This window comes from Ursus americanus, chromosome 3 (assembly GCF_024610735.1).
Source record: "Ursus americanus isolate L20-20 chromosome 3, mUrsAme1.1.p, whole genome shotgun sequence".
Classification (NCBI taxonomy): Eukaryota; Metazoa; Chordata; class Mammalia; order Carnivora; family Ursidae; genus Ursus; species Ursus americanus.
Genome location: NC_142129.1, coordinates 77,438,649 through 77,460,252, shown reverse-complemented (window position 1 = coordinate 77,460,252; position 21,604 = coordinate 77,438,649). Strand labels below are relative to the sequence as shown.

Below are 21,604 nucleotides of genomic sequence, written 5' to 3'. Positions count from 1 at the left end.
TTAGTGCTAAGCTTTCTAGTATGCAATGCAAAATGCACAAACTTGTCAATTACAGTATTCATAGTGAGAGAAATAAAAATATTAATCCTTTATTTAAGGAGAATTATAAAATTCTATATTACGCTAATATCAGGGATTTAGCCAAAGATTCTCAAAAAGAAAACATTCTCTCAATTAATGAACAAGGATATCACAAAAATAACGTAAATAATTTTCTATTACAAAGTCTAGCAGAATAGTACTTAATGACTCTAAGTATTAATAATTTCAGAAACTGAAAGAAACTGACCAATATACTTAGAAATGCATTTTAAAAAAATAAAAGAACATACAATGAAAAACTTGCCAACTATGGATTTAAAGGATGACCATATTTTATTGACACAATTACTTGATAATGGTTTTAGAAAATTGGACACCAAACAAGTCAAGCAAACAATCAAGAAACACCAATAAAAGAATAAACTAAAAAGAAATAAAGAAAAGCATGCTAGGAAATCTATACACAAGATCAAATTTCCATTTACAAGAAATAAAATTGAAGGAAACATGCAAAAGATGCACTAAGAAAAGTAGAATACATCCTTGGAGAAGGAAAATTAAACATGCAGAAAAATAAGAGTTTGAGTTTTGAGAGTAACAAGGTAGTTTGAGGCCCAATTTACCTTCACTGTCTGACATGGCATGTTGGAAGTCATCCATGATGAACGCTATGTCACGGTCATAGCCTCGAGTTCGTGATTCTTCTCTCATGTGTTGCTGAACTTCGGGCAATGAGTGACTTGATCCAAACTGATCCCTGGTGTCTGCAGATATTGGTGGAAGGGGTCCAGCTGCAGCCCTGGCCATTCCCATTGGCTGGCCAACGGGACTGAGTGGACTTTCTTCTTCAGAATTCTGGGCCACAATTGGTATTCTTCCTCTACTCTGGCTAATTGGTAAACTGGTCGGCTTAGTTCTGCCAGAAGGTGATGCATGACTAAAGGAAACATCTAGAGCTTCAGCCTCTTGAGCTTTCAGTCTTAGGGAAGAGCTGGAAGAATCTCTTTTAATTGATAAGTCAAGGCCATAGACTGAAGAAGGTCTGGAAGAAGGTCTGGACCTGCTGCCACTGCTGTATGGCTTATCTGCTTCATCCTGCAAAGCCGACCTTAGGGTATTTCCTAAAGTGCCCAGCCCTGTACCAAGAGATGAGCCCATAAATTTCTGTTGGTCTGTAATATTTTTTCTGAGGCCAAAAGTGATGTCATCTTGAAGAAGCCTTGCTCTGGAAGAAATGCCACCAATAGATGAAGTGCTAGAAGTCATATAGCTTGAATAATCAGGTTCAAGATCTCTACTTTCTTGAATGGGTGAAAATTTTGACATTTTAGGATCGATTAGTGATTTCTTATGCTTTGATTGCTTTTGATAAAGTATGGCTGCTGGTAGTTGTTTTGCTGCTTGTTTTTCAAGTGTGAGTCTACTAATGCTGTACTTTTCAGATTTTGGAAAATGTCTATAGCCTGTATCGGCATGGTAATAATGGGAAAGACCAGCAAGGTGATCTAAGCTCTCTGCTCCCCTACGGAATTCTTGTTTAATCTGATGTTTAAGAAGCTTTAGCTCATAGGGATCTTCCATGGGATCGTCCTCTGCTTTCACATAACTATGCAATCTGGAGGAAGTCTGTAAAGGTGCCAAGAAATCCGTCACTTCTTGAGACCTACGTGTTTCAGTGGATCGAAGGAGACGATCTGTTTTTGACAGATCCTTTTCATGAAGGCTAAACGCAGTGCTTAATGCTGCTGTTCCTTTGGTAATCTCTCCAATGTCATCAATTAGGACATAATTTCTTGGGGTATGATGGTCAATATCTGCATAGAAAGAATCTGCAGATATGCTTGATATTGGACTGCTTGCCATGCTACTTCTTTCCTCCAATCCTATTCTCAAGTCTAAGCTATTGTACTTACTCCCAAGATGAGAAACAGCATATGTATTATCAGTAGAAACAGGTGCTATCATCAGGGGTTGGTTGCGAATCACCTCGTAGTTTGAAGTTATCTTGGGCTCCAAATATAATGTAGTTTGCCGTGGCTTTTGTTGTATCACCATCATCTGTGATGGTAACGGGTAAGAAGGTTGCGGGGTTGGTGTAGGTTGAGCTTGCGGCGTGAAGGACATTGTTGCCACAGCCTGAAATGTTGGTTGAGTCTGATAAGGTGAAACTTGCTGATGGTACAAAGTCTGTTGCTGAAAATGGGACTGCTGGGTGTATGGGGTAGGTGCTTGGGTTGGAAGAGCAGGGGAAGAATATTGGTATTGTGTATAAGGACTCGTAGGAGGGACTAGCTGAGATTCTGTTTGGGTTTGTGGTGGTATAAACTGGCTGAATTCAGTTTGGGGAGCAGTTCTCGGTCGCTCTATGCCATGTTGACTTTCTATTCGGGTTGGTCGGGTGCTGCTCACCTCACTGTCAGACATGTAATCCCGATCCTCAGCTACTCCCTGGAGGTAGGCTCGCTCTCTCTTTTCTCTCTCCTTTAATAATGCCTCTTTCCTCCTATTAATTCCCATTTCCAGATACCGTAATTTGGCATCAATCTCCTTTTCTTCCTCATCAAGTTCTGCTTGTTTCTTTCTCAGCTTTGCAGATTCCCTCTCTACAAGGTCAAGCTCTCTGTCTATATCCTGGAGAATCTTGGCTCGTGCCATTGTGTTGGTTCTGCAGATCCTCCTCCTGGAAACTGTGCCCATTGTGCTGTATGTTGACTGAGTGCCAGTGGAGGTCTCCTCGGGGGGTGGGTTTGGCAGAGTTCTCTTAACTTTTTTCTGGGTGCCAGAGGGTGTCATAGTTTGAGAACCTTTTGTCTATAATTAAATACACAAAAAATAGAACTTTACTAAGAAAGGGGAAAAAAGATTAAAAATCTTTGTAACTTACATTTTAAATAAAAATGATTTCATGTATGTTTTAGCCACGACAAAATAATAAAACAAAATTTAATATATTATTTTAAGTTATTAGTCACAAATACAATTCATTGAAAAATAAATTTTCCTTTCCTGGTAAGTTATTTATTTATTATTATAACTTCTGTAACATTAGAAGTGAATTTTGAAATTAAGCACAGAACTCATTGCTACCCAGGCTTATATTTCAGTTAGACTCTTAAGAGAATTCTAGAAACTCATTTTTCATCCTGTTTAGTACACATAAAACTATTTGCTAAGTGTATGACCAGAGTATTTGTGCTAGTGCTCTAAAATTAAAGTTATAGTTGTTGAAGATGCACATTTACCATTGTTAAATTCAATTGTTTGCTTCTATCTTTTCATTCCTACTTCTCCCCCTACCCAAGGGTGGCTGTCATTCCTATTCCAATCACGAAATATTTTGAAAGAAAAATTTTAAATCTCTAATGTCTTTTTTCACCAAAAAAAGAATAATCTGACTGATTTTCTATTTAATATTTCACATTTTCATGACCATTTGAGTCTTATGTTTTCTTTCAACTTTATTATTCTATAGTAATTTCAGTTGTTCTTAATGTTTTAGCAACTTATACATGAAGCAGAGGGAACTGACTGCAATAAAAACCCATTGGAATATTTAAAAAGAAATCTGATAAGGTCTACCATTGATGAATTGTCAGATATGTTAGATTTCGTTTGGTTTGTTATAAACTTGCATTATAAATACCACTGATCTTGAGAATCATACAATTTTAGAATATCAAAAGACGTGACAGATCATTTTCAATAAACTGATGTAAACAGACAGGCTTTCCTAACACACGGAAGACAGAGACCTAGACAAAATGCCAAGATGGAGGAATTCATCCCAAAAGAAAAAACAAGAAAAGGTCACAGTCCGGGATCTAATCAAAACAGACATAAGTAATATGCCTGACCTGGAATTTGAAGCAAAATCATAAGGATACTAGCTGGACTTGAGAAAAGCATTGAAGATACCAGGGAGTCCCTTACCACAGAGAAGAAGACCTAGAAAGTAGATCGAAGTAGAAAATGCAATAGCTGAGATTCGAAACAGACTGGATGTAATGACCACAAGGAAGGAAGGAGCACAGGAGTGAGTAAGTGATGTAAAAGTAAGTTATGAAAAACAATGAAGCTGAAAAGAAGACGAAAAGAAAAATATTAGATCACGAATATTAGATCACTCAGTGACTCCATAAAGCACAGTAACATTCATATCATAGGAGTCCCAGAAGAAGAGAAGGAAAAGGGGGCAGAAAGTTATTTGAGAAAACTGCAGCTGAAAAGTTCCCTTATCTGGGAAAGGAAACAGACATCTAAATCCAGGAGGCACAGAGAATTTCCATTAAAAAAAAAAAAAAAAAAAAAACCCAGGCCAACACCAAGAAACATAGTAGTTAAATTCGCAAAATACAGAGTTAAAGAAAAAATGCTAAAAGCAGCAAGACAAAAGAAGTCCCTAATTTAGAAGGGAAGACGATAAGGTTAGCAGCAGATCTCTCCACAGAAATTTAGCAGTCCAGAAGAAAGTGGCATGATATATTCAATGTGTTGAATGGGAAAAATATGCAGCCAAGAATGCTCTAACCAGCAAAGCAATTGCAAGAACTGACACACAAATTCAGTAAAGCTGCAGGATTTAAAATCAATGTACAGAAATCTGTTGCATTTCTATACACCAATAATGAAGCAGGAGAAAGAAAAATCAAGGAATCGATCCCATTTATAATTGCACCAAAAACCATAAGATACCAAGGAAAAAACTGAGGGTTAATGGAGGAAGGTTGGGGGGAGGTGCACAAAATGGGTGATGAGTATTAAGGAGGGCGCTTGTTGTAAGGAGCACTGGGTGTTACATGTAAGTGATGAATCACTAAATTCTATACCTGAAACCAATTTTACCATATATGTTAACTCACTAGAATTTAAATAAAAACATGGAAAAAATAGATACCTAGGAATAAACCCAACCAAGGAGGTAAAAAGTCTGTACTCTGAAAACTATAGAACACTTATGAAAGAAAGTGAAAATGACACAAAGAAATAGAAAAATATTTCATGCTCATGGATTGGAAGAACAAATACTGTTAAAATGTCTACACTACCCATAGCAATGTACATATTTTATGCAATCCCTATCAAAATACAACTAGCATTTTTCACAGAGCTAGAACAAACCATCCTAAAATTTGTATGGAACCACAAAAGACCCTGAATAGCCAAAGTAATCTTGGAAAAGAAAAGCAAAGCTGCAGGCATCACAATTCTGGACTTCACGGTATATTACAAAGCTGTAGTGACCAACACAGTACGGTACTGGCACAAAAACAGACCCATAGATCAGTGGAACAGAATAGAGAACCCAGAAATGGACTAAAACTATCTGGTCAACTAATCTTCGACAAAGCAGTAAAGAATATCCAATGGTAAAAAGACAGTCTCTTCAACAAATGGTACTGGGAAAACTGGACAGCAACATGCAAAAGAATAAAACTGGATCACTTTCTTACATCACATACAAAAATAAATTCAAAATGGATGAGAGATCTAAATGTGAGACAGGAAATCATCAAAATCCTAGAGGAGAACATGGGCAAGTGACATCGTTGACCTCAGCCATAGCAACTTCTTACTAGCCGCATGTCCTAAGATAAGGGAAACAAAAGCAAAAATGAACTATTTGGACTTCATCAAGATAAAAAACTGCTGCACAACAAAGGAGACCATCAGCAGAACTAAAAGGTAACCTTTGGAATGGGAGAAGATATTTGCAAATGACTTATCTGATAAAGGGTTAGCATCCAAAATCTATAAATAACTTATCAAACTCAACACCCTAAAAACAAATAATCCAGTTAAGAAATGGGGAGAAGCCATGAATAGACATTTTTTCAAAGAAGACATCCAAATGCCTAACAGGCACATGAAAAGATGCTCAGCATCATTCACCATGAGGGAAATATAAATCAAAACTATGATGAGATAGTATCACCTTACAGAATGGCGAAAATTAACACAGGAAACAACAGATTCTGGCAAGGACATGGAGAAAGGAGAACCCTCTTACATTACTGGTGGGAGTACAAACTGCTGCAGCTACTCTGGAAAACAGTATGGGGGGTCCCCAAAAGTGAAAAACAGAACTACCCTATGACCCAGCAATTGCACTACTAGGTATTTATCCAAAGGATACAAAAATACTGATTCGAAGGGGCACATGCTCCACGATATTTATACCAGCACTATCAACAATGAGAGTATATATGTAATCTTAGGAAAAATAAAACTACGAGGAACTGTATTAGTTCTTATTATTCATTGCACATACATGTAATTTTTTTCTAATTTACCTTTCAAAATTTATAATTTTTACTTGAGAGCATAGGCTTAGTCAAACTCAATTATGTTCGTTCGTTTGTTCCTTCCTTCCTTCCTTCCTTCCTTCCTTCCTTCCTTCCTTCCTTCCTTCCTCCCTCCCTCCCTCCCTCCCTCCCTTTCTTTTTTTTAAATAAAGTCATAGGGTAACGAAGCATTCTAAGTATTGGGGATTTCTAATTATCATTCAAAGTTGCAAATATTTCACCATCCATGACTTGTGTATATTAATATTTTGTGTTCCATGGATGTGAGTCATGGAAGCAAGAGACAAAGCTGGTTGGAAGCAGGTAGATACTTACTAAATTAGAAGGTAGACACTTATTAAATTAGCCTAGCTTACTACTCAGTCTCCCAAAACTAAATAGCTTTGCTGTTCTGTTTGGTAACAAAATAGCTTTAACTCTGACTATAGAAATAGTCACAAAGTTAGAGACTTGTCAAGGTCTCAGCCATATTCCTCCTGACTGAGAGGAAGTGTAGCACAGTGATTGAAAGCTTAAGTCTCTCCGGGCAGACACTCAAAGAGTTTCAATCTCAGCTCTGCTGTTTTACTAGCTGTGAGACTAGTAGCAAGTTGCTTCAATTCCCTGAGCCTCAGTTCTTATATGGAAAAGGAGGTAATTTTTTTTCAATATTATTGGTTTGTCTAAGGAATAAATGAGTTAAAACAAGTAAAGAGTCTAGATCAGTTATTATCCCCGAGGGCAGACTGAAATATAATAATTTGAAATGATGTCTGGCCAACTTACAATTTAAAAAGAATGGACTTTCAAGACCATAAATAACTTCTAACCTGGTTATTTAATTCTAATCCCATCAGTATATTGTAAAACAAGAGTAAAGAATCCCAAAACAGAGAATCAAAACAATATAATTGCTTAGAAAAAAAAATCAAGAGATGTATAAAAGAAAGCTTATCATGATTAACGAGGATGTAGTTGGAGGCCATGATTAGAGATGATGATAAAATCTAGAAACGTCTTGGCATTTAATAAGATTTTCCTTGATGACTAGCTTGGCAAAAGTTGTTTTTAGACAGGTCCGGTGCCCTTAATCTAAAAAAATTATTGTACTGCATATATAAATTTTAAATATTTTAGAATAGCTGTGCAAAGAGTGAAGCAAGGGAAAGGAACAGAAGTCCTAACAATAGAATGGAGGTTAAAGAGGGACTGGAAGAATAGCTAATTTCAATTGCAACACCTAGGAAGTAATTTTGATCAGAGGCAAATAAACTCCAGGATAAGTTTTCTTGTCCAAAGTTATTTTAAACAACATTTTTCTCAGGACAGTCCATTTATAACATGCATCTTATATAGCAAAGGAAAGGAATTTTTTCTCGTTCTGAGGTGTCAGGGCTATTAATAAAGATAGCTAAGGTATAAGGACATACTATCCCAAAGTCTTTAAATATATGCATGTGCATTATTTCTTTGTCAAAATAATCTAGGCTCAATCTAACTATGAGAAAAGGAGGAAACCTATTTTTTTCAAAAAGCTGAACTAAGAATAGATGCTAGACCAAAATTATTCATTGATTTCTATAAATAATAAATACAGCAAAATTCAAATTATTAATTTATTTCAGTAGTTGCTAAGTCTAATTCTAAAATGCATTGTTCTAGTTAGTAAAGGGACAGAACTAAGAGGCATGAGATAAAATGAACTCAATTAAACCTTATTCTCAAAGAACTTGTAAATCAGGAATATCTTTTAGGATGCTGTGTGAAAAAACTACTTGCTTTTTGCTAAATAGCTCTTGTTGTCAATATCAGACATACACTTCTAAACCACGGTACCACTGAGAGACACAGGAACATATTTTTATTTCATAAACGTTGAAAATTGAAAATCAATTTTCATCATGATAATATCTTGGGTTTTTAAGCTTGTTCTCTCAGTTAAGCAGGAAAAGTTCTTACGAAGACCCTTTGCTTTCAGATAGTGGGGATGTGGATTCACTTTCAAAGTATAATTCCACATAGATTTATTGATAAACTACTTTGATACAGATAAATATAATTTTCTAGAGAAAGCATAACCTCTTAAAAGATCATCTATATAACAAGTCAGCAGGTAAGTCAGAAGAGCATATGAACAGAGTGTATTGGGACCCAGAAGAAAAAGGGCTTACTTTAAGACTTGAGAAGGAAAGATGGATTAAGACAATACCAGAAAGTCTGGGTCTTTTTTTTTTTTAATATTTTATTTATTTATTTGAGGGAGAGAGAAAGGGAGGGGCTGGGGAAAGAGAAAGAATATGCAGGGTGGGAGGAGCAGAGGGAGAGGGACCTGCAGACTCTGCAATGAGCGCAGAGCCCAATGCAGGGCATAATCCCCCAGCCCTGAGATCACTCCCTGAGCTGAGATGAAGAGTTGGACACTTAACCAACTGAGCCACCCAGGTGCCCCTTATTGATTGATTGATTGTTCTAAAGCTTTTCAGAAAGCCTGGGTCTTAAAGAATGGATGCGACTTAAAAAGAGAATAATTTATATGTGGAGGGAACAATATGAAACGTAAATTTTCCAAGAAACACCAAGGATTATGGTTTCACTTTGGGCTGGTGATGCATCAATACCTGTGAGAAGGAAACACATTCATCAAGTGTTCTATGCAAACAGAAAGAGGAAATATGGAAGAGTAAATAAAATTTGTGTGTGTGTGAATATATTCATATATATACATATACATAAACACCTTGAAAGCTATATTAAAATCTCCATTCATCCATTTTCCTTTTTTTTTTTTTTTTTTTAACAGATGGAAAAGGCAGTCCTGGTTATTACATACTGGTCAAATGAACTCCAGTATCGTGTGAAATTCCAAGACAAACTATGAAGCTCTAAATGTGTGAGCATTAGCAATGACTTGTAATGCAGTGTATTGGGTAGCCATCAGTGTGGCTTTGTCAAACACAAAACTGTGACAATCCAATTTAATTTCCTTCAATGATGATGTGGCAGAGAATGTAGATAACACAGAAACAACAGATATAATCTCTCAGGGCTTCAGCAAAGCATTTCCTATTGCCCCATGACACAGGCACCAACATAGTTTTGGCCATGGGTATAGAAAGTAGGCAAATAATTTGTCAGATCTGCATGCAGACCATGATCTGGCATCAATGTGAGTAATCAATCAAGGTTTCTCAACTTGGCACTAATGGTATTTTTGACCACATGACTTTATGTCGGGGTGGGGTGGGGCTGTTTTGTGCCATGCAGAGTTTACTAGCAACTCTGGCCTCTACCCACTAGATACCATCAGCAAATCTTCCCCCAGTCTTATCAATCAAAAATGTCACTAAGCACTGTAAAATGTCTCAGAGGGAAAGAAAACAGTAACAAGTTGAGAAAAAAAGTGGTGGAGCAGGATATACAAGAGGATGTCTCAGAAAGAGATCATGGATCTCTTGTTACTTATCAATTGATGAAGAGAATGCTAGTATTTGTTTATCATAGTGCCTTAGTCCGAATAGAAATGGTAAGCTTCTTAGAGGAACAGGGATTTGAATGGTGTCTTGAGTAAGAGAACTCTTGGGATAAAGAGCGAATGAAGAAGAGACATTCCCGGCTGTGGTAGCAATCTCAGTAAATCAATAAGCATAGAAATAGATTACTTTGCTTTGTTGTACATTTTATGATCCTAAAATTAATCCCTTTATTAGACAAAATAATTCTTACCTTCTGGATTAATATGAACTAATATTAAGAAGATAATAAACCAGGTTTTTAAAAATAGTTTAATTAAGAAACAGGGAGAAAAAAAAAACAGGTGCCTACAACTATGAGAATTAGTCGACTCAGGGCAGAAAATTAATCTTTCTATCCCATAAGAAACTTGGGAAATTTTCCACAGCTTCAGTAACTAGGGAAAAGTCACAGGGTAAGGAATTGCCGAGCTAACTGAAAAATCATGTAATGGTAGTTCTTTTTAAAAAGTTGCCCATTGGGCACCTAGATGGCTCAGGTCATGATCCCGCAGTCCCACATCAGGCTCCCTGCTCAGCGGGAGTCTGCCTCTCCCTCCCGCCGCCCCCCCCCCCCCCCCCCCGCGCTCATTCTTTCTCTCTTTCTCATGCTCGCTCTCAAATAAATCAATTAAACCTTAAAAAAAATAAAGAAATAAAAAGTTACCTCCTACTGTAAATTCACAAGGAGAATCAATCATGTAATTTAAAAAGATATTATAACCCAAGGAGAACGGGACAATTATTTAGTGTGAGAAACTGAATACCAGAATCACTAAGATGACTTAGATAGCTAAGCTCAATTTTAAAATCAGGAAATTCTTGCCATTTTAGAAAATAGTTTAAGAAAAAAGAACAGTAACAACAAAAAACAAAAACACCTTTCTAATAGCTTGGTGTAAATTAAAAAAAAAAGATGAGCACATGTTTTGGAAAGAGAGACAATTCCATATTGTGCACTGTATTAAATACTGGGATTGTAATGATAAGTACGAGGTGGTACCCGCTCTTTAATTGTGTAGTATAATCTACAGAAATGGAGATTACAAACTGCTCTCGGGGTCATTTGTCCCACCCTATCTGAACTCTCTTCATCCAGGCCTGGATATACTGTGAATGTGGGTGTAAGTCCTTGCCTTGATAAGAATACTTATACAAACTACTCTGCTCTCTGACTTTATTTGCTTCTGCCTGTTCCTGGCCATTCATTCTTCTCAGGGTATAAACGTCATCTATAAAGAACTATGCTTTTTAAGCATCAGGATGGCATATGAAATGTCTACATTTTTTTCCCCTGCAAACAAGATATCTTTCTAAAATACATGAGGATAAGTTAGCATATTCCCTTAACTTTCGGAAGTTAGGGTAGAGGATGAGGATGAGATTCTAAGACAAACAGAAGGCTACAAGTTAGGAAATAGGAGGTTACACACCCTTCCTTGTAAATTGACTGGAAGCAGAGTTTTCACTCTGAAATGTCAATGAAAACAATACCTTCAAGGGGTCTCCCCTCCCCCAATATCAACAGTTTCCAGATATGAGACAAAATAGTTGATTATAAAAATATTCAACATTCTGTCCTATGCCTTATTTTATAAATAACACATTCACCGAATAGGTCTATTATTTACCACAATCCCTCCATCCCACCCCACCCCCAGAGAAGGCCAAAACATACAAAATGTTTAGTGCAAGGGCTCAAGAATTTCTATTGCTTGAAGATGTACAAGAAAAATAAAAGCTAACAGAGGAGTAACAAGTGAAGAGTAAAATTATAAATAATACCACTCATGGGAAAATATTTTAAAAACTGATAAAACACTTAAAATCTGTTAGGCATTGCAACAGGGCACAAGGCCTGGCAGATACAACATAAAACCATCAAGTTTCTTCAACTGGAGTACTGTGGAATAGTTCAACAACTACTTCGATGAATCGAAACTCTAAATAGGCAGTATCATTATTGCTATGAGAATATCACTGATATTCTATTGATATCCTTATCAATAAATAGTTGAATCTCCACTGCCCCAGGAGAGAATTTACCATTTGTAAATGTAAATGAAATTGTCTTTTAAAAAGTAGTTTTCTCCTAATTGTTATAATATTCTAATAACAAGAAAAAAAGGGAGAAACTCAACTACAGGACCGTATTAACAGGAGAATAAAAACAAAGTAACAGAACATACTTAAAGTCATACATTTACAAGTTATTTCTCAATCTAGTAGTAGGGACAAAAATGTTCTCCACTTATATTGTGAAAATGGCCCTCAATATTTCATCAGCCATCTTTAAGCTTCTCCTTAATGCACCTCTTGTCCCAGTTTGCTTTCTTTTCTTGCTGAAAGTCATTGCTCTTGGGCTGAGCAGCCATGTAGAAAACTAGTTTCTACCTCACTGGACAAAAGCATTAGAGATGTCAGTCTGTGCAACACTTCGTGCCTTATATTTTCTGCACTGTCCCAAAGAGATTAATTTCTTTTCTTTCCTAAGATCTGTCCAAAGTATTTTTCAAAGCCTTCTTAAAGGTTTTTTAGGCTAAGTATTTTTTGGTATGCATGTTTGTATGTATATGTCTTTGTCCTCTCTCCTTTTCCTCCTTGCTCCCTCTTTCCTCCCCCCTTTTTTTCTTTCCTGACATTAAATCAGATGGCTGTATTCCAGTGAACGCAACAAAGTCTATTTTATTCAAATGGTCCTCTGATACGGTTTGGTATAATGGTCATAATATGTAGGGCCTTTTTCTCCCCCCAGACTGGCAACTGCCTTATTCAACTATTACACACTCCATAGAGAATTCGAGAGGGATATTCATATTCTGTCACAAATCTCCTCAGAGGAGTGTTTTATGTTTTAGTGTAAGTTTCATCTCAAACTTATTATAGTCAAATGACAGATTTAGGACCACAAGAAATCTAGGACCAATTGTACACTGCCTTTGGGGTACTCATCTATCATTCTTGATATTTATAACATAAGTGTTGACTTGGAGTGGATAAACCCCTCTCTTCTACATGGTAACTAGTATTCTCTTTAGCATTTTGTTTATTATTCCTCTGTCACTAAGAGGTGCTTGTTCTTTTCTAGAATCATCTGCATATATACTCAGGTTTTTACATTTTCAGGCTTTACCTATCTAGAGTTTCACCATTCCATAAAGGGACAATGAAAAAGTTTTCTAAGGAGTTTCTTATTCCAAGCTATCTCTGAGAGACCACACTGGTGTGTGAATCCTTTTTTACCCCTGCTGAGTCCTGTGATGATAATTATATGTCACCCAAATCATCTCGCCTGGATTTTAAGGATCTGGTAAAGACTCACCTTCCCATCTTGTCTATTCTTTTTTCTCATTATCATCTCCCAAAGTGCACTGTAGCAAAATTGCCTGCAGCTTCGCTATTCTCTCCCGTGCCAAATCTCCACACATGCCAATTCATATTTCTTCAATAGGGACTTACACTAACATATTCTTTCAGTATATTAAGTCATAAGTACCTTACATCTGGGTTCAAGTGCATATTGCATTTGCAACTAGATTATAGCCACCAAGTCCAAAGAATGCTAAAGTTTATGGCTAAACACAATGCCATAGTTTGTGTGCTTTACCTGAAAACAGGGAGGGGTGATCTAAATTTACTTTTCAACCCTGAACAACTGTTAAATCTGTCTCAAAACAAATTGAAATTTATGTACGTATGTATGTATGCGTGTATGTTTATGTAAAAAGTCTTCATATACGTGAGATGATTATTTTAGTTACCGTTATATTCTTTCTTTGTGGGTAAGAAGAGGAAAGCCACAGTAATTTTTTAAAAGTGATAATGCTTATAATTTAAAGAGTATCATTGACAAGTATATACAGATTTCCAATTTTTCTTTTAATCTATGTCACACAGTATTATGATTAGCATTGACAATAAACATTTGCTATATTTACTTTAAGTAAATGTTTAGGTAAAGGAATAATATCTTCATTAACTAAATTAACTGCTAAATGGATAATTCTTCTGGAAGTAGATACTGTTTTATTTATTTTTATGAAGTGTTCCCATACTCAAAATTTATGGACTAGAAAAAGTAGTCCTAGTAGTCTACGAAACAACTTAGAAAATGAAAAATAATAAATGATAAATGAAATTAGTTAAGAGTGATGTAATAAAGTAAACTGTCACATGAAACAGTAATATTCTAGACAAGGGTATAGGAACAAAAGTGAGATAATTCTGAAATGGGGCAATCAAGGGCCATAGGAAGGACAGGTGGTAGCATCAAGATAATTGACTGGCCATCTAACATACTATACAGGTGAAGGGGCAGATTTAGACACATCTTGTGATTTATCAGTTAGAAAGTCACTGGTGATACTGTGGAAAGCAGCTCCTGCAGTGACTCTGACTAGATGAGGTTAAAAATAAACAGTAAGAAAGTAAAGCAGTGAGGGTGGATGGACTCAGCACAGCCTGGTGACCAAGGAGGACACGGGTAGTGGTTTGGGGGTGGGAGTGCTGAGGCAGAGTATTCCTTAGGGAGGAAAAGTATGAGTAAGATATAGTCTGAAGGTCAGCGTAGGGGAAGGAAAATGACTGAAGATGCACAAGAGAGAAGAGTAAATGGACAAAACGTTTACATAACAATAGCCTACAGTTAGGGATAGTACACTGTTTCAACAGTAGTAACTAAAACATTAAGACTTAAAATACATCAAAACTTACTATGTAGTGAGCATTAAGAGCTTTACATATATATATATTTATACATATTAAGCTTTATATATATATATATATATATATATATATATATATATAAAATTTCTGACACATCTTTTTTAGAGAGAAACTAATATTAATTCCAGGTTTCAGATACTTATAACTAGATACAGTAGATAACTTGGCCCAACTTGCATCACTAGTAAGTAGCGGAGCTGGAACTTAACTCCATGTTTGCCTCATGCCAATGCTCAAGATTAAGTACACTGTTATTTATTTAAAATTCAAAATATTTAAAAAATTAATCTACAATGAAGATTTCTACCTTAGCACATATGATAAATAATGAACATGTGTTAACACAGTGGGCTCATATCTGACACATCAAATCAATAGTACATTTAAAAGCCTGGAGGAAGCAAATCGCTATAAAAATGAGAAGTAAACAAAATTTGTCATCAATCTGAAATTTATTTTCAGTTTTCTGGAAACTTGATACTCATGTGATATTTTTCAAACTATCAATCTTCATTCTCCAAACAGTGTATTTCCTAAATTTCTAGGAAATGGATTCAATAAATTATTATTTTATGAAATGAGCAAGAGTCGTTTTGGGGGAGTCTAACATGAAGTGTATATGTTAGATTATTTGGGATTGGTGAATTCTGTTTTTTGGCCCTCTGCCCATCTATCCAACAAACACTTACTAATTCTGTATTAGGTGCCATGTTCTGTGTCAGGCCATAGGGATGAATGATCCCAGTGTCATTTCTACCTTCAAGCCGTTTTCAGAACTTAGAAAAATAATAGAGACATTTCACCAAGCACTGTGATTTGACATGATACATTTTATAATAAAAGCTTACATATGGTTCTTAGTATAGAGAGAGCAGTTTGTATCTCATACCACTCTCTCTTTCTCTCTTTCTCTCTCTCTCTCTCTCTATATATATATATATATATAGGCCTCTGAGGAGACACCTTCTGTGGTATTTCCAGATGTTAAGAAGGAAAGGTGCCTGGCTGGCTCAGTTGGTAGAGCATGTGACTCCTGATCTTGGGGTCAAGAGTTCAAGCCCCACATTGGGCCCTAAGCCTGCCTAAAAGATTAAATAAAAAATAAAAATGCTAGGAAGGAAACAATCTACAGAGGAATAGTGTCTTGGCAGCAGATACCATGGGAAGAGCATAAAAACATGGCGGCACGTATGTCCTGGAACCTATAAAGCCTTCAACAGTGTTGAAGCATGTATATATGGAGGGAGAAACAGTATCTGGGGGTGAAGCTAGACAGTGATGTTTCAGGCCATGGAGGGCCTCGAATGTCATATTTGGACTTTATTATGTAGGCAAGGAGAGCCTAAGTACAGACATGACACCATAATACGTATTTATTAGGAGATAGTTTTGGCAGAGGTTTACTATTACAAATAGTATAAAAGAGCTTAAAGTCAAATGCATGAATTCTGGTTTCTGTGGTAGACAATTTCTTCCCTATAAAGCCATAACCTTTGTCTCTGACTTCTAGTCTAGTTTGTTTCCCAAATATACTAAGATAATACTTTTGTGAAGCTACAGTTACTAGGTTATGGGCTCTTTATGTCATGATACTTCAAGTCAAAGGATGATCAACAAGTTTTTTGGCTCCTTTTACAATCCCACCAATGGAGTTTCAACGTAAAGGTATTCATAATATATTTATTTATGCAATATTTTTGATGCATTCCTATGAGAAAGACACTCTCCTATGTTCTTAGGGTGGAGCAGAGGATGGCAAAAATCAAAACTATATGGAATATTTAGAGTTAGAAGAAAAACAGAAGGTATGATTACAGAGAAAGGGATGGATGTAGAAAAAGTCAATGTCTGAAAGGGGAGAAAGAAGAATAGCTTGGGACATTACAAAGAAGTTACTAAAAATAAAGTCAAGATGAGAGTATTGGATAAGGTGATTGATACATTACTGTTTTTTATCCATGAAATGTTATTTTTAAAAATTCTCTGTTTTTCATATTCATTATATTTGTATATACACATATATTGGTATGTATGTGACAAAATGTGGCTAGCCATGTTCTGTTATACAAAAAACATTTGTTTTTCAGAGACAACATATACTTTGTAATGTAAGGTTTGCATCTTAATGAACAATATATATTAAAATTATTGCTATGTATCTCTTGTAGAATTTAAAATTATTTAAAGGCTTTGGTAGCTCCACATTATTTCTAACATCTGTATCTCTCCTTACATTTTTACTTCTGAAGCCAAGTCTTTGCATTAGTCCAGACACTGTTCATTCTACTAATATCTGTTGAGCAACAACTACCATATTATTCAAGCATTGCTTTTGACCTTGGGAAAACAGTAATGCAGATGAGCCATATGGCCCCTCTCTCATGAGAAATACAGACACTATGTGCAAAATATTAATTATAAATGTGTTATATATTATGAAATAGAGCTGGTGGAGAGGGTAACACGCACATACAGGTCTAGAGTCAGGAGAGAAGTCATTAAACTAAACTGGTTTGGATGACAGAGAGCAAGAGAGAGGATGGCATGAGATGGGTATAGAAAGGTGGGCAGGTCCCTGTGAGTCACACTGATGATTTCTAAATATGACAATCTCAGCAAAAAGCTACTGCACAGAAATGACCCAACCAATGAAATGTACCAATGGAAAGCTCTACCTGGCTTCAGTGTAGAATGAATATGATGAGAATGAACAGAAAAGCAGGAAGACAAGAGCTGTTTTAATGGTCAAACAAAAACAAAAACAAAAACAAAAACTGCACCTTTGAAACCAGAGTGGTAGCAGGGTCATGATGGGATACTAAGGGATACTGATACTATATAGAATACTAAGGATTTCAGGCTTTATTCTTATGGTTTCACTTTTTTTAAACTCATTTCAATTTACAGGGATCTAAGTCGGTAGATGCTATTATCGCCATTTTATAAACGAGGAAACTGAGCCACAGCGAGGTTAATCAACTTTCTCAGGTTCACCCTGCTGGAAGGTGGCAGACAGATGTGAATGGAGGAAATGAGGAGTTTTGAACTAAAGCAGCCTAGCTCCAGAATCATGCTCTAGACAAAGCATTTTAGATGGTAGACTAGTGATCTATTTCTGCGTAACAAATCCCTTCAAAATTCAGTGGCTTCAAAACCACATTTGTTAGCAAGCATATTCTGTCGGTCAGCAGCCCAGGCGTGGCTTAGTGGTGGCCTCCGCTCAGGATTTCTCACAGGGCTGCAATCAAGTCGCTAGCTAAGGCTGTGGTATGACTGGAGGGCCTAACTAGGGAAAAGTCTACTTCAGACATCAGGCGGATGCTGGCAGGACTCATGAACCAGAAAGCTGTTGGATCGGGGGTCTCAGTCCCTTCCCGGCCTCCCTTGCTCCTTTCCATAGTGGCTTTTGTAGAGCACTCACAACTTGGCAGCTGGCTTCATCGAAGCAAGCAAGTAACATGTGTCAGAGAGGGCACAAGCAAGATGGGAGTAATGGTCTTCTGTAACCTAATCTTGGAAGTAATGTTCCTTTTTTTTTTTTTTTTTTTGCATATTCTATTCATTAGAAGCAACTGGTTAACACTCATGAAAAGGGGATTCCACAAGGGCATAAATACCAGAACGCAGCAATGATTTTAGAAGCTGTCTACAACATCAAATAAACTGAACTTTGTGACTGCACATGAAAGATCTGGAAGAGGGCAGAGTCAAGGATATCTTGAAAAGGTGTAACATGATCATATATTCATTCAGTGGCTGATGGTTGTGTAAGCTTGTGCCTTCGCTGTGATGGAGGAAGTATGTTTATCTACTGTGATTAGGGCAGGGCTTCTCAGATTTGAGCGGAATAGAAAGTGAGAAAGGAAGCTGAGTAGTTAAATCTTGTAGGAGATTTTGACAGCGGAAGGGTCTGATGGAGGTAATGGGCTCCTACTTTTATTTCCATATCCCTGTCAATGTGTCTTCCTCTGGAAATGCTCAGTAGGTCAGATGCAGAAAAGGAGGAGGCAAATATCTGGATTCATGAAGGGCAAATTTCTTGCCAGCCTGGGAGAAAGATTAGAGGAACTGTAAGATGGTTTCTGATGTGACGAGGCTTGGATTGAGAGTGGCAAACATAGGAGGGGTGATAAACAGACAAAGGAGAAATTCTAGTAGGGTAGAGCAAAGGTCAACTTCTGTGAGTAAGCACTGAGATAGAGAGTTGATATGATAGTCAGATGTATGATTTCTAAGTTAGATAATTTTCAGTTAACTTTAGGGCCGAGAGCAATTATAGGAATGGATGGACAATACGCAGGAGAACCAGTAAGCACTGGAAATGAGCTTTTAGAAGGTAAAGAAACAGAGAACCAGGTATTAGATCAGCCTTCTCACAGATGTGGAAATTACTCAGGACCTATCAGGACTCTGATGGTGACATATCAGTTTATTACAAGAAATGGAATCACATGATCGTTGCACTTAGAGATAAAACAGGCTGGGTTGCACTACTGATGGAAATGTATTCTGGGAGAGAAGAGCACACAGGTTCATTTTTCTTTCTTTTCTATTTTTACTATTTTAAAATAAATTGTGGAGTAACTTCTTACACAGGAATAAATAATTAATAATGTCTACTGACTTTTCCACATTGCTGAGCATCTGAATATGTGCCTATTTACCTTTCTGATGATTCAGTCACATTCTTTAGACATCTACTCTCTGACAAGTTCTCCCTGGAGAGGAGGTGTTACATGTACAAACTCTTTGCTGTCTGGTTTCACCTTGCCTTTCTGGTTATGTTCTGTTGCAAAGTACTGATTTATAAGCCAGGAATGACTCACTATAGAGTTGGGAAGACCCTCTCTGGGTCATTCCTTCAGCCTTCTTTCCTGTATGACATTTCCTATCAGGTAAGACTGGATCAGTCTTTAAGCTGCTTCCAAGAAATAATGATAATTTATACATGGTTAATTAAGCACAAGGGTGAAATCTTAGCAATTTCAGAAAGGTGAAATCTTAGCAATTTTGACTTTTGAAACGTATCCTGGGGTTTTCAACTTTCTAGAACGTTAGATTTTTCAGCGAAAATTATTTTAAGTGTTCCTCACACTGGGTAGTTAGAGAAAAAACAAGCATTTGGGAAGATAGTTTACTCTGTGCAAAAATAGGCTTTCTAGGCCTTCCTATCACCTGAACAGTTTTCAGCTCTCATAGCCTCGCCTTATATGCATGGTTAAATCAACAAATGCAGGGGTTATTGGCACTTAGGAGAGACCCAGACTATTTCTTTTCTTTTTTTTTTTTTTATATTCTGGATACATAAGAGACAATGAAATATCCCAATAAGATTACAAATCCGTGATATATTTTAAATGTTGACACTGAAGAATTATGCTTTTAAATACACAGAAGAATACACAGTGTTTTGTACTTGAAGATCACATCGGAAGTCTACACTTTGAGGTCTTATTTTCTCAGAATAAGGCCAAGGCCAAATGATCCTCCCTTGATCTCTTTGCGATTCTTCGTATATAAGTGAATTTTTTTCTCAGAAAAGTTGAAAACTAGATTCATCTTAGGCATACTTGAACTTTAATCGGTTGCTGGGTGGGTTCTTTATTACTCAGATAAATCAATTAGATGATGGTATGTCATGTGTTGGGATTAATCTGGGGGCCTGGTCCAGTACTCCTCTGAAATCATTCCACATGTTCGCCTCACTGACCAATAAGAGCATCACATTTTTTACAAGTTAGCTACTACTGTGAGTTGCCTTTGCATTTGAAATATTAAAATGCACTTTTACAAACGATTCTCATTAATTATATTCATGAGCAAAATTATTTAGAATGTTCTTGCATAGAGATGACCAGATTTTATGGTGGTCATTCAAAGGCAATGAGAAGTTCTTTTTGATTTTCATAGGCAGCTAATGATTTTTATTCAGAAACTTAATGACTAAAATTTCTTTAGTTGGGTTTGTTTTTCTTGAAACCCCCCCAAAATCTTAGGCAAATAACGTACATTTAGCAAGAGAAATATTCTAAACAAAACTCATTTTAGCATATTAATTAAGCTATACATAAATCCATTCACATATTTATCCATTTCTCACTCAAATAATCTAATTATTTATCTACGTAGATTGGCAACCAAAATGCTACAATAAATATAACACATATTTAATTTAATGGCAGTATACAGATTAAGTCCCAAAATGCTTATTTTCATTTATCATAAAATAAAAATGATACAATGATTGCTTTCTTAAACTTATGAACTACTTGACAAGTATGTGTTCTAAAATTAAATTATAATCTTTCAAAATTTCAGCTTGCTCTTCTATTCTACAGTATGATTGAGTCAAAGCTTCTAATAATTACAGAATATGTCTGGAAAAAATTATATGATATGTTGCCTACAAATTCCTGATCTCTAGATTTACATCTACCTCTGTTTACCTATTTTTTTCCTGGGGAAAATAATAATTATTTTCAATGTGTAAAATATTTTGGTTATAATAGCACATACTTACACATTATATTTACCCAGTAATATATAATATATTAGATTGTAATAGCTCTTACATACGATACCACTCTCATAGCAGCAAGCACACAATAAATGGTAGATATTACTATAAATGTTTAATTGATTATTATTATAATAAGCATTTCTTAAAAACAACAAGAATAATTATTCATTTGGTATCAGAAGTTCAGAAATTCATAAACTGAATGGTTTTCCAAAAATAATAAAGGTCTTTGGATTTTACTACTTAACCTAATAATGATTCATTGGGAAAAAAATGTAGGTAAGGCCACATGTATAGAATGACCAGGAAGAGGCCTGGTATGATTAAAAGAATTAGACTCAGATTAATTAATCATAACTCTGCAACTTACTTTTTCAGCATAACCTTCAACAACTTAATCATTTTTTTCTTAGTTTTTGACTCTGTCAATTGAAGATCAAATACCTATAACTTTTGCTGTAAGATAAAATGAGCTTAGCTGTTTCAAGTACTTAGTAGTTTCTTGACTTTGAAATACTCAATGATAG

General features: G+C 36.1%; 1 protein-coding gene across 7 annotated transcripts in view; it reads right to left on the bottom strand.

The window, feature by feature from the left end:
* Positions 1–21,604, bottom strand: part of PCLO (piccolo presynaptic cytomatrix protein) — a 373,917-nt gene that overhangs the window by 139,489 nt on the left and 212,824 nt on the right. For all 7 annotated transcript variants that reach the window (XM_087861125.1, XM_087861131.1, XM_045793368.2 and 4 more), the window contains exon 7: positions 666–2,853. In XM_087861125.1, coding sequence (XP_087717251.1) covers positions 666–2,853 — 2,188 coding nt within the window. The remainder of the gene's footprint in view (positions 1–665; positions 2,854–21,604) is intronic.